Source organism: Manis pentadactyla, chromosome X, assembly GCF_030020395.1.
Source record: "Manis pentadactyla isolate mManPen7 chromosome X, mManPen7.hap1, whole genome shotgun sequence".
NCBI classification, from domain to species: Eukaryota; Metazoa; Chordata; class Mammalia; order Pholidota; family Manidae; genus Manis; species Manis pentadactyla.
In genome coordinates this window covers 70,031,690-70,049,331 of record NC_080038.1, presented here as the reverse complement: position 1 = coordinate 70,049,331, position 17,642 = coordinate 70,031,690, and the positions used below count along the sequence as shown (strand labels likewise).

The 17,642-nt window shown below is 40.5% G+C and overlaps 1 protein-coding gene across 1 annotated transcript in view; it reads right to left on the bottom strand.

The window, feature by feature from the left end:
• PGK1 (phosphoglycerate kinase 1) overlaps positions 1 to 17,642 on the bottom strand; it is a 32,716-nt gene that overhangs the window by 605 nt on the left and 14,469 nt on the right. Inside the window, exons 5-10 of the mRNA XM_036929141.2 lie at positions 15,490 to 15,593; positions 14,269 to 14,388; positions 2,408 to 2,522; positions 1,993 to 2,172; positions 625 to 802; positions 245 to 343 (exon numbers count right to left, since the gene is read on the bottom strand). Coding sequence (XP_036785036.2) covers positions 245 to 343; positions 625 to 802; positions 1,993 to 2,172; positions 2,408 to 2,522; positions 14,269 to 14,388; positions 15,490 to 15,593 — 796 coding nt within the window. The remainder of the gene's footprint in view (positions 1 to 244; positions 344 to 624; positions 803 to 1,992; positions 2,173 to 2,407; positions 2,523 to 14,268; positions 14,389 to 15,489; positions 15,594 to 17,642) is intronic.

Sequence of the window (17,642 nt, the reverse complement as noted above, 5' to 3'; positions counted from 1 at the left end):
TCACACTTTGGGTCCCAAGTCTACTAGCGCATAACCTCTTTGAGTATAAGTCTTTGAATATATCACCTCCCTACTTCAAAGGGACACCAGGGGCTTTATTTGAAGTTCCTCCATTTGTATTGCCCAGCTAATAATGACTGCTAAGGACAACACTACCTACTAACTCCACTCCATTCTACCCACCTCACACTGCACAAACCCCAAACTTCCTCCAAACTAGCCAAAAAACAGCAAAGAACCTCACCTTCCAGGAGCTCTAAACTGGCACCACCTCCGGTGCTCACATGGCTAACTTTATCCTCTGTGTTCCATTTGGCACAGCAAGTGGCAGTATCTCCACCCCCTGTTGAATGAAGAAAGCAAAGTAAAAAGAGGAAAGGAGAGAAAAAGAAGAGAAAGGATTGGCACAAAAACTAAAAAGCAGTGTGCTCTCAAGCCCAAAAGGTAACTGAGGAACCCCAACTTCATCTCAATAAGAGGCTCCTCCATGAATTATATACCCAGTTAGTTCTCATGATTCACCAGCCACTAAGAAACCCAGGAAAAGTGAACCACTTCCCTCCTACTTTCCTGTGACCAGAATTCTGCCAGCTCACACTGGCATCTTTGTATAGAACCCTTTACCTATGATGGTGATACAGCCCCTGGAAGTGGCTTTCACCACCTCGTCCATGAGGGCTTTGGTTCCTCGGGCAAAAGCTTCCCATTCAAATACGCCCACAGGTCCATTCCACACAATCTGCTTCGCCCGAGTGACAGCCTCAGCATACTTCTTGCTGCTCTCAGGACCACAGTCCAAGCCCTAAGGGAGAGAGTTAAGAGAGGGTAAGCTACGAAGAACAGCCACTCAGAAGAGCAAGTACTACCTCCACTAAGACCAGAACTCAAGGCTTATCACCAGAGTTGCTTCTAGAACCAAGACATACCCTTCAGTCTTTAAAATGATAAACCTGTCCATGCCCATCATAGAAAATCAAGCCTTAGAGAGAACCTCAAAAGTTATTTGATAAAAACATTCTTAGCCACACTATTTATGATTGGGAAGAACTAGATGGGTAGTCAATTGTACCCTGCTCAGGAGACATGTGGCAATGTCTGGAGACATTTTTGGTTGTAACAGCTTGGGGCAGTGCGATGGGAGTGGGGTAGCAGGCAGCTGGTGGACAAACAGTAGGGTACCACTCAATATTGTGCAATATACAGGACCATTCCCCACAACAAACCTCCCTAAGATGTTGACAGTGCCAAGGCTGAGAAACACTGAACTAAATCATAATCACCAGGAGGGCTTGTTCCAGCACAAATTGCTGGGCCCCAGCCCCAGAGCTTCTAATTCAATAAGGCCACGGAGGGGCCCAAGAACTTGCACTGTTTAACAAGTTCCAACAATGATGATTATGGGGCTGTTCTTGGGCACACACTTTGAGAAACACTAAAATAACTAAAACCCACACGCCTAACAAAAGGAAAATGACTAAGCAAACTAGTATGTCAACATGATTGTTACTTACACAGCTATTAAAATGATAATATGTGAGGTAATGAGAAAACTATAATCAACTATTTACATTAGTCTTTAATAAACACATACAATTTCCCTTGCTTATAATCTGTATTATTCTATCTTGTTTTTAAGGAAAATTTTTTACACAGGTAGCAAAATAATACCTCTAGAAAGGTAGCAAAATAATCCAGAACAGTCCCAACAATGAAAGTACACAGCACCATCCCCAGCACATAAACACTTAATAAACATTAAATAGATAAAGAAAAAATGGTTTTGTCCTCACATTACTAACGAAGCCAGCAACAATGACAGCGTTGCTTTTCCCCCAAGCATTCTCCCCCAGGGAGGGCCTCAATGCAACACTTGGAGCCCTCTCCGACAGAGATCTCCCATACAGATTCTTTTAAAATGCTTGTTAGTTGCTTGAATGAATGATACCAACATATTTTTGTTCAGTCACACTCCCAAACACCCAAGTGACTCACCATCCAGCCAGCAGGTATGCCAGAGGCCACAGTGGCTTGGCCAGTTTTGGCATTCTCATCAAACTTGTCAGCAGTAACAAAGTCAACAGGCAAGGTAATCTTCACACCATTCTTCTCAGCTTTAGACATCAGGTCTTTGACGATCTTGGCCCCCTCTTCATCAAACAGAGAAGTGCCAATCTACAGAGGGGAGCCAAGATGAGGAGGAACCTCTGCACTAAGAACGTATACTAACTGAATCACAAAGCATACAATACAATACAAAGAATTCAAAGAGAAAAGAAAAACAACCTGCCAAAATAAATATTGGGAGTTTTTAGGTCTCATGTCAAAAGCAGGCTTTCTTTTTAAACTTACATAACCTGCTATCTTTCATGGAAAGCTATTTCACAACCACTTGGCACTGGTTTCCTACCTCCATGTTGCTGAGCACTTTCAAGAAGGTAAAAGCCATTCCACCACCAATAACCATCTCATTGACTTTGTCCAGCATGTTACTGATGAGTTGGATCTTATCTGCAACTTTAGCTCTAGAAGGGAAAGCAAGAGTCATCATCAAAAGACCAAACTGTGGATGAAGTGAATAATATTATATAGAACCTGAAGTTTTATAACAAGACACAGGAAAAGAGAAATGCCCTATAAAGTGACAAAAGTATTAGCTAACTTTGCCCTATGATTCTCTAGCCCTATAAAAAGGCCAATCTATTCCAAGAAACCCTTTAAAGGTGTGGCTCTAGACCAAGAAGGGCTTCACTATTGTTTAAAAAAAGCCATGAGGAGGTGGAGCCAAGATGGCGGCGTGAGTAGAGCAGCGGAAATCTTCTCCCAAAACCACATATATCTATGAAAATACACAAAGACAACTCTTCCTAGAATAAAGAACAGAGGACACAGGACAACATCCAGACCACATCCACACCTGCAAGAACCCAGTGCCTTGTAAAGGGGGTAAGATACAAGCTCCGGCCCGGCGGGACCTGAGCGCCACCCCCCGAGATCCCAGCGGGAGAAGAGTAGGCAGAGCAGGAGGGAGAGGGAGCCCAGGACTGCTGAACACACAGCCCCAGTCATCCGGACCAGAGCGCAGACACAGTGCGTGTGCGGGACCCTGATACTAGGGAAACAGGGCAGCAAGAACGGTGAGAGGGTACCGGAGGCCTGGCGCCAGAGGACATAAGAAAAGTGAGCGGCCATTTTTTTTTTTTGCTGTTTTGTTTTGGCAAGCACTTTTTGGAAGTCTTAAAGAGATAGGGACCCCAATACTAGGGAAACAGGGCAGCAAGACCGGTGAGCAGATGCCTGAGGCTGGCGCCAGAGAATAAAGGAAAACGAGCAGCCATTCTTTTTTTTTTTTTTAATTTTTTAATTTTTTTTTTTTTTTTGTGGTCGTTGTTTTATTTTGGCGGGTGCTTTTTGGAAGTCTTAAAGGGGCAGGGCGGGACACTTAATCCAGAGGTAGGGAATCCGGGGATCTCTGGGCACCCTAATCCCCTGGGCTGCAGGGAGCACGGGGGCCCCTTACGGAGATAAATAGCCTCCCGGCCGCTCTCCCTCCAACGTGACTCCACCACTTTGGAGCAGCAGCCCCAGCCAGGCCACGCCCACAGCAACAGACGAGATAAACTCCATAGCAGCTGGGCAGGAAGCAGAAGCCCAGTCTGCGCGCAGCTACCCAGCACAAGCCACTAGAGGTCGCTGTTCTCCCAGGAGAGGAGGGCTACAAACCAACAAGAAGGGAAGTTCTTCCAGCCGTCACTCGTTCCAGCTCTGAAAACTATTCCTATCACCATGAAAAGGCAAAACTACAGGCAGACAAAGATCACAGAGACAACACCAGAGAAGGAGACAGACCTAACCAGTCTTCCTGACAAAGAATTCAAAATAAAAATCATAAACATGCTGACAGAGATGCAGAGAAATACGCAAGAGAAATGGGATGAAGTCCGGAGGGAGATCACAGATGCCAGAAAGGAGATCGCAGAAATGAAAAAAACTCTGGAAGGGTTGATAAGCAGAATGGATAGGATGCAAGAGGCCATTGATGGAATAGAAACCAGAGAACAGGAACGCATAGAAGCTGACATAGAGAGAGATAAAAGGATCTCCAGGAATGAAACAATATTAAGAGAACTGTGTGACCAATCCAAAAGGAACAAAATCTGTATTACAGGGGTCCCAGAAGAAGAACAGAGAGGAAAAGGGATCGAAAGTATCTTGGAAGAAATAATTGCTGAAAACTTCCCCAAACTGGGGGAGGAAATAATGGAACAGACCACGGAAATACACAGAACCCCCAACAGAAAGGATCCAAGGAGGACAACACCAAGACACATAATAATTAAAATGGCAAAGATCAAGGACAAGGAAAGAGTGTTAAAGGCAGCTAGAGAGAAAAAGGTCACCTATAAAGGAAAACCCATCAGTATAACATCAGACTTCTCGACAGAAACCCTACAGGCCAGAAGAGAATGGCATGATATATTTAATGCAAAGAAACAGAAGGGCCTTGAACCAAGGATACTGTATCCAGCACGACTATCATTTAAATATGATGGTGGGATTAAACAATTCCCAGACAAACAAAAGCTGAGAGAATTTGCTTCCCACAAACCACCTCTACAGGACACCTTACAGGGACTGCTCTAGATGGGAGCACTCCTAGAAAGAGCACAGCACAAAACACCCAACATATGAAGAATGGAGGAGGAAAAATAAGAAGGGAGAGAAGAAAAGACGCTCCACACAGTGTATATAACAGCTCAATAAGCGAGCTAAGTTAGGCAGTAAGATACTAAAGAGGCTAACCTTGAACCTTTGGTAACCACGAATTTAAAGCCTGCAATGGCAATAAGTACATATCTTTCAATAGTCACACTAAATGTAAATAGACTGAATGCACCAATCAAAAGACACAGAGTAATAGAATGGATAAAAAAGCAAGACCCATCTATATGCTGCTTACAAGAAACTCACCTCAAACCCAAAGACATGTACAGACTAAAAGTCAAGGGATGGAAAAACATATTTCAGGCAAACAACAGTGAGAAGAAAGCAGGGGTTGCAGTACTAATATCAGACAAAATAGTCTTCAAAACAAAGAAAGTAACAAGAGATAAAGAAGGACACTACATAATGATAAAGGGCTCAGTCCAACAAGAAGATATAACCATGCTAAATATATATGCACCCAACACAGGAGCACCAGCATATGTGAAACAAATACTAACAGAACTAAAGGGGGAAATAGACTGCAATGCATTCATTCCAGGAGACGTCAACACACCACTCCCCCTAAAGGATAGATCCACCGGGCAGAAAATAAGTAAGGACACGGAAGCACTGAACAACACAGTAGAACAGATGGACCTAATACACATCTATAGAACTCTACATCCAAAAGCAACAGGATATACATTCTTTCCAAGTGCACATGGAACATTCTCCAGAATAGACCACATACAAGCCCACAAAGAGAGCCTCAGCAAAATCCAAAATACTGAAATTCTTCCAACCAACTTTTCAGACCACAAAGGTATAAAACTAGAAATAAATTCTACAAAGAAAACAAAAAGGCTCACAAATACATGGAGGCTTAACAACATGCTCCTAAATAATCAATGGATCAACGAACAAACTACAATAGAGATCAAGGAATATAAAGAAACAAATGACAACAATAACACAAAGCCCCAACTTCTGTGGGATGCAGCGAAAGCAGTCTTAAGAGGAAAGTATATAGCGATCCAGGCACACCTGAAGAAGCAAGAACAATCCCAAATGAATAGTCTAACATCACAATTATCGAAATTGGAAAAAGAAGAACAAATGAGGCCTAAAGTCAGCAGAAGGAGAGACATAATAAAGATCAGAGAAGAAATAAACAAAATTGAGAAGAATAAAACAATAGCAAAAATCAATGAAACCAAGAGCTGGTTCTTTCAGAAAATAAACAAAATAGATAAGCCTCTAGCCAAACTTATTAAGAGAAATAGAGAATCAACACAAATCAACAGAATCACAAATGAGAACAGAAAAATCACGAAAGACTCCACAGAAATACAAAGAATTATTAAAGACTACTATGAAAATCTACATGCCAACAAGCTGCAAAACCTAGAAGAAATGGACAACTTCCTAGAAAAATACAACCTTCCAAGACTGACCAAGGAAGAAACACAAAAGTTAAAAAAACTAATTACAAGCAAAGAAATTGAAACGGAAATCAAAAAACTACCCAAGAACAAAACACCCGGGCCAGATGGATTTACCTCGGAATTTTATCAGACACACAGAGAAGGCATAATACCCATTCTCATTAAAGTTTTCCAAAAAATAGAAGAGGAGGGAATACTCCCAAACTCATTCTATGAAGCTAACATCACCCTAATACAAAAACCAGGCAAAGACCCCGCCAAAAAAGAAAATTACAGACCAATATCCCTGATGAATGCAGATGCAAAAATACTTAATAAGATATTAGCAAACCGAATACAAAAGTATATCAAAAGGATCATACACCATGACCAAGTGGCATTCATCCCAGGCATGCAAGGATGGTACAACGTTAGAAAATCCATCAACATCATCCACCACATCAACAAAAAGAAAGACAAAAACCACATGATCATCTCCATAGATGCTTAAAAAGGATCTGACAAAATTCAGCATCCATTCATGATAAAAACTCAGCAAAATGGGAATAGAGGGCAAGTACCTCAACATAATAAAGGCCATATATCATAAACCCACAGCCAACATTATACTGAACAGTGAGAAGCTGAAAGCTTTTCCTCTGAGATCGGGAACTAGACAGGGATGCCCACTCTCCCCACTGCTATTTAAAATAGTACTGGAGGTCCTAGCCACGGCAATCAGACAAAACAAAAAAATACAAGGAATCCAGATTGGTAAAGAAGAAGTTAAACTGTCACTATTTGCAGATGACATGATATTGTACATAAAAAACCCTAAAGACTCCATCCCAAAACTACTAGAAGTGATATCGGAATACAGCAAAGTTGCAGGATACAAAATTAACACACAGAAATCTGTAGCTTTCCTATACACTAACAATGAACCAATAGAAAGAGAAATCAGGAAAACAATTCCATTCACAATTGCATCAAAAAGAATAAAATACCTAGGAATAAATCTAACCAAAGAAGTGAATGACCTATACTCTGAAAACTACAAGTCACTCTTAAGAGAAATTAAAGGGGACACTAACAGATGGAAACGCATCCCATGCTCGTGGCTAGGAAGAATTAATATCGTCAAAATGGCCATCCTGCCCAAAGCAATATACAGATTCGATCCAATCCCTATCAAATTACCAGCAATATTCTTCAATGAAGTGGAACAAATAATTCAAAAATTCATATGGAAACACCAAAGACCCCGAATAGCCAAAGCAATCCTGAGAAAGAAAAGTAGGGGGGATCTCACTCCCCAACTTCAAGCTCTACTATAAAGCCATAGTAATCAAGACAATTTGGTACTGGCACAAGAACAGAGCCACAGACCAATGGAACAGACTAGAGAATCCAGACATTAACTCAGACATATATGGTCAATTAATATTTGATAAAGGAGCCATGGACATACAATGGCGAAATGACAGTCTCTTCAACAGATGGTGCTGGCAAAACTGGACAGCTACATGTAGGAGAATGAAACTGGACCATTGTCTAACCCCATACACAAAAGTAAACTTAAAATGGATCAAAGACCTGAATGTAAGTCATGAAACCATTAAACTCTTGGAAGAAAACATAGGCAAAAACCTCTTAGACATAAACATGAGTGACCTCTTCTTGAACATATCTCCCCGGGCAAGGAAAACAACAGCAAAAATGAACAAGTGGGACTATATTAAGCTGAAAAGCTTCTGTACAGCAAAAGACACCAGCAATAGAACAAAAAGGAACCCTACAGTATGGGAGAATATATTCATAAATCACAGATCCGATAAAGGCTTGACGTCCAGAATATATAAAGAGCTCACACGCCTCAACAAACAAAAAACAAATAACCCAATTAAAAAATGGGCAAAGGAACTGAACAGACGGTTCTCCAAAAAAGAAATACAGATGGCCAACAGACACATGAAAAGATGCTCCACATCGCTAATTATCAGAGAAATGCAAATTAAAACTACAATGAGGTATCACCTCACATCAGTAAGGATGGCTGCGTTTCAAAAGACAAACAACAACAAATGTTGGCGAGGCTGTGGAGAAAGGGGAACCCTCCTACACTGTTGGTGGGAATGTAAACTAGTTCAACCATTGTGGAAAGCAGTATGGAGGTTCCTCAAGAAGCTCAAAATAGAAATACCATTTGACCCAGGAATTGCACTCCTAGGAATTTACCCTAAGAATGCAGCAATCAAGTTTGAGAAAGACAGATGCACCCCTATGTTTATCGCAGCACTATTTACAATAGCCAAGAATTGGAAGCAACCTAAATGTCCATTGGTAGATGAATGGATAAAGAAGATGTGGTACATATACACAATGGAATACTACTCAGCCATAAGAAGAGGGCAAATTGTACCATTTGCAGCAACATGGATGGAGCTGGAGGGTATTATGCTCAGTGAAATAAGCCAAGCGGGGAAAGAGAAATACCAAATGATTTCACTCATCTGTGGAATATAAGAACAAAGGAAAAACTGAAGGAACAAAACAGCAGCGGAATCACAGAACCCAAGAATGGACTAACAGGTACCAATGGGAAAGGGACTGGGGAGGATGGGTGGGTAGGGAGGGATAAGGGGGGGCAGGAAGAAGGGGGGTATTAAGATCAGCATGCATGGGGGTGTGGGAGAAAGGGGAGGGCTGTGCAACACAGAGAAGACAAGTAGTGATTCTACAACATTTAGCTATGCTGATGGACAGTGACTGTAAAGGGGTTTATAGCGGGGACCTGGTATAGGAGAGAGCCTAGTAAACATAATATTCTTCATGTAAGTGTAGATTAAAGATAAAAAAAAAAAAAGGAAAGAAAAGGGGGATTACTCCATGATAGGATAAAACTAACTGTAAATCAACGATTAATGCATGCTTTAAATATCCTTAACTTTGATCATTTAAAGGGTGTCAGATGATCGGCTATGGAGGTACACTTTTCTGATAATATTATTTTGTCTTGGAAAAAAAAAAAAGCAGTTCCTGTGTGGTGACCTCCAGTGAGTTCTACACAATGGTATAAAGGGCAGATCAAAGTGTGGGCAAAGGGTCTGTTTGTATTTATACTGAGGATCGAAGCCTAATTTGGCTACCCAGAAAATGAACTAAGATACGATATGAAGAAGAACTTCCAACATCAGCACTCTCTGGAAGAGTCATACCAGAAGATGATCATCAAAAAACCTCAACAAAGATCCAGGCGATGCTGCAGTTGTAGCTGCATTCATCCCACCAGTTCCTGGACTTGCCATTGGAATGAAGAAGGAGATATCTAAGCTGGCCTCTGCATACAGTAAAACAAATTTGACTGGATCTACACTGTTGGAACTCAATCAAGAATTAGAAGTGCAAGTTGTAGCGCTCCAAAATCTTACAACTACAGACTATCTAGTGTTAAAAGAACATACGGGATGTGAACAATTCCCAGGAATGGGCTGTTTTAATTTGTCTGATTTCTCTCAGACTGTTCAAGTACAGTTGGACAATATCCATCATATCATAGACAAATTTTCACAAATGCCTAGGGAGCCTAACTGGTTTTCTTGGCCTCACTGGAGACGGCTGGTAATTATAGATCTACTTTGGTTATGTAACTGTATTCCTATTATGTTAATGTGTGTGCGCAATTTAATTAGTAGTTTAAAACCTATACATGCTTAAGTTACTCTACAAGAAGATATGTCAAAGAAATAATCAATCTTCCCATGTTTTCTTCCGTCTGCTACCTCTATAGCTTTTCTTCTTCCTTCCTAATTACAACCCTTAAATAGAATTCATGCCTCATATCGAATTTACCAAGTATCATAATTCCTCCAAGTGGTAAAAATACCTCAAGACAAATGCTGGGCATAGAAGCCACAGGGCATAAATCTGCAAAGAAGTAAAAAGCTAACCTTTTCAAATAATATTGCTTCTCTCTCACTTACCAACTTTGAATTTCCCTGTATGGCCCCGGAAGATGACTGGTTAGCCAGAGACGGGTAAGATTCCTCAAGGGAGGAACAACCTAAGACAGGCACAGTCGCAGGGGGGCCATCAGGTGAGAAACTGGGGATCAACAGAGGTGAGGCTTAGAACCTCTCCCCCCGTTTTGAGAGAAATCTTCTGCATCCGTGGATGTTTTAGAGCCCTTGTCTAGCTTGGATTAACACATAGTCTACAGGCACACACCTGATCATCTACATTTGCTCTCTTACAACACTAAACTAAGTTTTCTACCTTTATCTTACATCTACCTACCACTTAAGCATTTTATTAAAAATAATAATAATAATAATAAAGGGAGAAATGTGGGATCCACATATAAATCAAGTATAAAAATCAAACGAATATTCATATTTGACCTGATTGTTTATGGTTTATAATGCGTGATCAAAACTGAAAGTTTCTGTGATGACTGCCCTTGCACTGTTCACCATGTAAGAACTTATTCACTATGTAAGAATTTGTTCACCATGTAAGAACTTGTTCATTATACTTTAGAAGATTGGAGACTGTTGAGAATTAGGCTTGGGGTTGATTAATGATTGTGCATTGAGTCCCCTGTATAGAATTTTATTGTTGTTAACAACCATTTGATGAATAAATATAAGATATGCCCTCTCCAAAAAAAAAAAAATAGCTGCATTTAATGCACATAATACCTTAAGACCTGCTATAAAAGTATTTCATTTGCAAAGGTGTATCAAAATCTGTAGTACTTTTATTTCCCCAAAATTTTCAGAGCATGTCTCTAATTGAAAGAGTAATAAGCCTAGTTAGTAGTAATTGATTATTCTTGGTATAGCCGTTTTGTTATTCCTTCCAGAAACTGAGAATTTGTAAACCGTAGTGATTGAGATAGATCTTTTGCAAGTCGGGGGATTCCAATCATAAGCTTTCAGCAAAATTGAAGGAGGGGTTTGTAAAGTTCATAGCTAATAGAATTATTAAAAGATTTTTATGATAGATTACAATGTGATTTTGGCATATATTTAGAAAGTTCAAAAAACTTAATGCCATTGTTATGAAATGCTTATTTATGAATATGAAATTCATATGCTTGCTTATGAAAACAAACTTTCATAGTGATTATATATACAAAATAACAATAGAAATGAAATCCATGGTGAGACCCATGTCCTTTTAGCAATAAATATTTATGTTCTTCATAAATATCCACAAATATATGAATTGGGAAAAAGCCTCATTCATCTCATTAAGAGATGCACTTGCAAGAAGATTTTACTTTTATGTTTAATACTTACTTATCAAAAGTTGTAATAGATATATGTTTTATCAATTGTGAATTACCAATAACTGCAATGATATCAATAGATTTTTAACTATACTAACCTTTAGGGAAATAGAAAAAATTTCAATTGATTCTACATATTGTTGGTGCTTAGAAGAATGTAAACGATCAATTAAAACTTTCAAACTAAAACAAATTACTTTAAGATAAAATTCTTTAGGGGAACCCTAATGAAAATTTGATTTCAAGCAGTAAAATGTTGTGAATTTTCAAAAAAATAAAAAGCCATGAGTTCCAAATAGGTCTATTTTGCCCCTTCCCCCAAAAAATATCAGAGTCGATTGCTAATAGTACCTGAGCAATAATGCTGATTTTGGGATCCTTGAGCCCACTTAGAACTATGCTAACACCAGAGCAGGGATCAGACTATACAGCAAACAAATATATACTCAGCAAAATAGATACTCAAGACTCTTAGGTCTATGCTCCATTGCTAGGATACTTGCTTTATGGCATATTCATTATTCCACTGGACACTCGATTCGTGTCATTTACTGATGACCTATTCTGTGCCAAGCACTATTCTACGTCTTTGAGAAACATCAGTGCGCAAAACCAAAAATCCCTACCCCTCAGGAACTTATTTTTGAGTAGAGAGAAGTAAGACGATAAATACAGGCATCACTTTCACCTAAACTAATGAAAAACAAATTCACTTGAAACACTTTTAAATCCCTCTCATCAGTAATAGTTTGCCTTCCATAAACATTCCTGTGCATCTAATTCCCTCTTAAATGAACAAATCACCTTGGTCCTGTTTTCCTCCTCATTCAATAAGTATGGTGATGCCTGTGAGAGACCCTATGCCAGGATTTCTGAAATCAAAGTTCAAAATTACAGCAATGTGGGAGAATGAATGACAAGAGACTGTTCATCTCACTTGTGAAGATGGGTTACCACCAAGGGTTAAAAATGGATTAACTGTTATATACACACACACACACACACACATACACACACACAGGAAATAAAAATAGAAAAAATATTCAATCTCTTCTGAAGAATGTGGGATATATTATAGTGCAAATGCCCTACTTCGTCAACAAATCAATGGAACGAAAATAGCAAGAGGGGACTATTATAGAATAAAAGATCCCTAACAACAAGCTACAATGCACAGACTTCATCTGGATCCTTATTCAACCAAACCAACTTTAAAAAGAAATTCCTGAGATGATCAAGAACTTCTGAATACAGACTGGGTATCAGATGATTGTAACAAAATTGTTAAATTTTGTTAGGTGTAGTTATTTTTAAAAAATACCTTATCAGTTATAAAATGCATACAGAAATATTGTAAGTGAAACTGTATGATGTCTAAGACTTGCTTAAAAATACTCCTGACAAAACGGATTAGAGGACACATGAAATAAGACTGGCAAAAATGTCATAATTGCTGAATCAGAGTGACATGTACTGGAGACTTATTACGCTATTCTTTCCACTTCTATACATGTTTCAGTGTTCCCATAATAAAGTTTTTTTCATAAGTCGTAAAATCTTCCCCAAAATTGTTAAGTCTAAGCAAACTACACTACAAGAAAGGTGGCAAAACCTCCACATCAACTTCCCCAAAACCAGTATTTCAGGCTTATTCTAAAACCTAATAACAACCACTAGGTGGCACTTACCTCAGGTTCTACAGAAGGTTGGAAAACGAACCTCAATTACTAAATATCCTGGGAAGCACAGATCGGAGTCTTTACAACCCAGTGCACAAAAGGGGCAACACTTCCAAGACACAGATAACGACCTGTACCCACCGGAATTATTTTTAGGACCCTGCAACTGGGCTCATGAAGCCTGGAGGACAACTATGCTGTCTGAAATTGACACCCAACTCCAGAGTTGGCTTTCACAGGGAAAGGCTATGTGTGTTCAATTCCAAGGAGGAAAAAAGCCCTGCTCACAGAAGGGTCAGGGGTGTCCAACCATAAAGAGGCTGCTATCTAGACAGCCATGCCAAGTGGCAGGAAGGTATCTTACCCACGCAGTCCCAGATCCCTGGCACTACCCTATCACCTAAAATTTATACTCCTAGCCTCTTAACCCAAAATTCTGAAATTTGTTTTTAAGCAAGCAATGAGATTATCATTATCTACATGTTACCTTTCCCAACAGGATTGTCAATTTGAAAAAATGAGTTCTAAAATGACACATTCAATACATCTGAAGAGGTCTTCATAGTTATTCCTTGCCAGATTGTATATATATGAAGAGGTCAAGTGCTTCAAAAACTGTTAGATGACCAGCTATGGTGCATCTTTCCCATTCCTTCTTCCACAACTGTTTTCTATCCTCTCAACCCTGCCTGCTCTGTCCCAGAAGGCTGTTCCTGCATAGGGACTACATCAAGGGGTTCCCTTGCCCTCTGGCTTCCAGTTTTGTTGCAGCTAATTGGGGGTGAGAGGGGGTCCATCAGAAGACTGGAGACATCACAGTAGTTATTCCCCTGGCTCCCTCCTTGCTAGATAACTATCCCTACATGACCAAAGGCTACAATTCCTATCACAGGGCCCTCTCCACACAACTATCCTCTCTGGATTACAGCAACTATTTGTCCCTTTGCCCCTTCAGGCCTAGGGAAGGTGATAGCTGTTGCTAGCCCCAGATTACTATACTGTCTCTTTTGGGTTTCCCTAAACCCTACCCACACCTTTATAGACAGTCCCTTTATTAAGTTCTCCTCAATAACCACATTTGATTGTGCTGATGATAAACCACCCAAGTTATGGTCCAGCAGCAGAGAAATGCACTACTTCAAGCCTGATCTTGAGGAGTTCCTCATACCCGCCCAGGATGGCCAGGAAGGGTCGCTCTGGGCTCTCCAAGGCCTTGGCAAAGTAGTTCAGCTCCTTCTTCATCAGAAAACCTCCAGCCTTCTGGGGCAGATTGACTCCTACCATGGAGCTAAAAAAGACCATAGACATTGAAATTTTAGTCAATCCCTATCAATTTTCCCATTCACTTTATCCTTATCACTCAAATACTTTCACTTCTGAGATTCCAGGAGACCAAGGCTTTCAACCCTAAACTGCAACAAAAACACTTAGGCACAAGATAAGTTTTTTAACCAGTAGTGCAGTGAAGGGGATGGCCTTTGTTTTCCCCCATGTCTGCATGAAGAATGGGGAAGCACCTGTAGCGCCAGCTTGAAAACAACTGGTGCAGTCCTTGGAAGTTATCTGCTCACAAAAGCATATCTTGTTCTCGCAAACAAGCCAAGACTCCTTACACTGCAGACAGGAAGGCCTTGGGGACATGTGAAAACATGGCCCCTGCCTACTGGGCAGATTCTAAGGAATCAACAGAATGTTCTGGCCTGTTCCCCCCAGAGTAGGGAAAGATACATATAGCATTTGGCTGAGGTCCAAGAAAGGCAGTATAAAAATAAAGGAGCTGCACCACATCAGGGCTGCTGCAGCCATTGTCTATCTGTCTTTGTTGTCTGTGTTTTTTGTTCATTCCCATTTACACCCTAGCGATTGGTTAGCGTGCGCACCTGTGACCCCAGCTACTCGAGAGGCTGGGGCAGGAGGATCGCTACAGTGCATGGTCAAGGGGAACAAGTAAAAAGCAATGATGTTAAGTAGAATTTAAGACACCCAATTAAGAGTCTTCAGGCCAAGGGTTTACCCACAAAAAGTAAAAAGCCAACTGATGACAACAGAAGAGGATTCCTCAGTTTGCTTCCTAATGACAGCATAAGATTCTGATCCCACAATGTACACAAAGGGAGAGGTCCACATGAAATATTTAAAGTGAGAAAGAGCAACCTCTCCCTGACTCTCAATAAAAAGCTTCACAATTCTCAACGTTTTTTACTTTTATTTCCTCTTTGGCTCAGGGACACTCAACAACAGCCACAGTCAAATTGGTAGCTCCAATTAGAGACAGAAGCTGAAAGATCATGGTGTAACACAGATTATCTCCAAAAGGACCCAGAGCTTAGTCTGCTCAAGTTAACAGAGGAAGACTGCTCCCAGCACAACATCAAACAAGAGTCAGTACCTGTGGGCCCGGTGGGCAGTGCCAAAAGCATCATTGACATAGACATCCCCCAGCCTGGAAAGTGATGCTCGGAAGGCTTCTATTTTGGGTGGCTCAGCTTTAACCTACAGAGAAAAACAAAATAACGGAAAAACCAACACAGGAAATGTTGATGGCTCCAAGACAACTATAAAAGCATTTCATACCAAGAGTCCTCTTGAACTTCTCTAAAGACCCACACTGGTGGGACAGCAATTTTTGCAACCAGCCAACAGGATCTGTTCTTTCTTTCAAGAACTCCAGGTCTTTTGGTCACTTGTACATGTTTCTGCTCTCTGCCTGCCCTCAAATCGCAAACCTAAGATAACTGTGGCTTAATTTCTAACCACATGAAGCTAACCATATCCCACTGGCCTCTCCCAACTCTCAGGACAAGATTCCAATTATCCTTCCTTCTCCTTATCTGGACTTATTTCTTCATTTCAACTCACTCTTCTGTAAATGTAAGGATTACACTTGACTCAAGCTGCTGGCTAGGTACCAAGGCCTTTCTGAAAATGGAAGAAAGGCCCTCACATATATTCTTCATGAAAGTAACAAGGGCAGGCTGGGAGAGAAGGCATATGAGAACATGACAACAGATAAGAACTTCAGAAACACTTTATATTGATTAAAAGGAGAAATTTTATATAGCGTTCCTCAGGCATCTGGGAAAACAAATAAAATACACTTCTACCAAAAATAAGAGAACAAAAAGTAAAAGTAAAATATAGGGCTTATATCAGCTGACTATGCAGGGATTCCCTCAAAGTGAACAGAAAGCAGATGGTATGATAAACAAGAGTCTCTGGTAGGTGACTAAGCAAAGATGCACAGGATGCCACACGATGGGGGACATGGTGCAGGAGAGTACTCAGAGCAGATGTTCACTGAGTCACTGCCCACTCCTATCCTCCTATGTATCGAGGTGAGGGAGGCTGCCACAAAGAACAGAGACTTTTCTCTAATGACACAAAGAATACAGGGCACTAATGCTAAAACTAAAGACTGTAGGACCCCTATAATCTCTCAAGAATGGAATATCATCTGCCACAGGTGACTGAAAATGATTCATGTAGTAAGGAAAATATTGCCCAAATGGCAGGAGACCTGGGCTCTAGGCCCAGCTCTAACTTCACTAACTCACCATGTAACCTTTAGCAAGCTGCTTGCCCTGGTATCTTCCCATCTATTAAAAGGTGTAACTCCTTTAAGAATTGTTTGAGAAAAACTGGGGCAAACTGAAAGCTCTTCATGGAAAAGGTGCTACAGAAATTAATAATCAGAACACACTTCTCTTGATCTGCCAATAACTGAAAGGAAGAGAATGCTGTTAAAAGACCAATGCAGGGAACACTGGACAAAGGAAAAATTCTACGTCCTCATTTTGTTTTTAATCCAGTTTGGACCTTTGACTGGCTCCTATAATTTCAAGCATTGAGACACTGGACACTAAATGTAAAGTTAATTAACTAAAAACATCACAGGCTAGCAGAGTTGGTTCATTACTTCCTAAATTAAAGGTTTTCCCTCAATTTGCCAGTTGCCCCCTGCCACTTCCAAGCCCTGGAGTCTGTGCAGTGAGTTCCAGTCTCAAACAACGCCAACTTTTAGGTCAGCACTTGCCGCCTACTACTAAAGCAAGACTATGCCAGTGGCGGGGTAAGGAAAGACCAGGGCCTGAGTTGCTAAGAAAAGAAACTGCTTGAAAGCAGGTACTCCAATGACCCCAGGAAATGTCAAAAGCACAACCAGGGATTGAGACAGTGACCTCAAGGGTATCTTGTTCCCAAAGACACTAGAGACCTTAAAAGTGGAAAGCACTAAAAAGGGCCTAAAGACTCCCTTCTAGGGAACCCTCCTACACTGCTGGTGGGAATGTAAACTAGTTCAACCATTGTGGAAAGCAATATGGAGGTTCCTCAAAAAACTGAAAATAGAAATACCATTTGACCCCGGAATCCCACTTCTTGGAATATACCCAAAGAATACAACTTCTCAGATTCAAAAAGACATATGCACCCCTATGTTTATTGCAGCACTTTTTACAATAGCCAAGATATGGAAGCAATCCAAGTGTCCATCTGTAGATGAATGGATAAAGAAGATGTGATACATATATACAATGGAATACT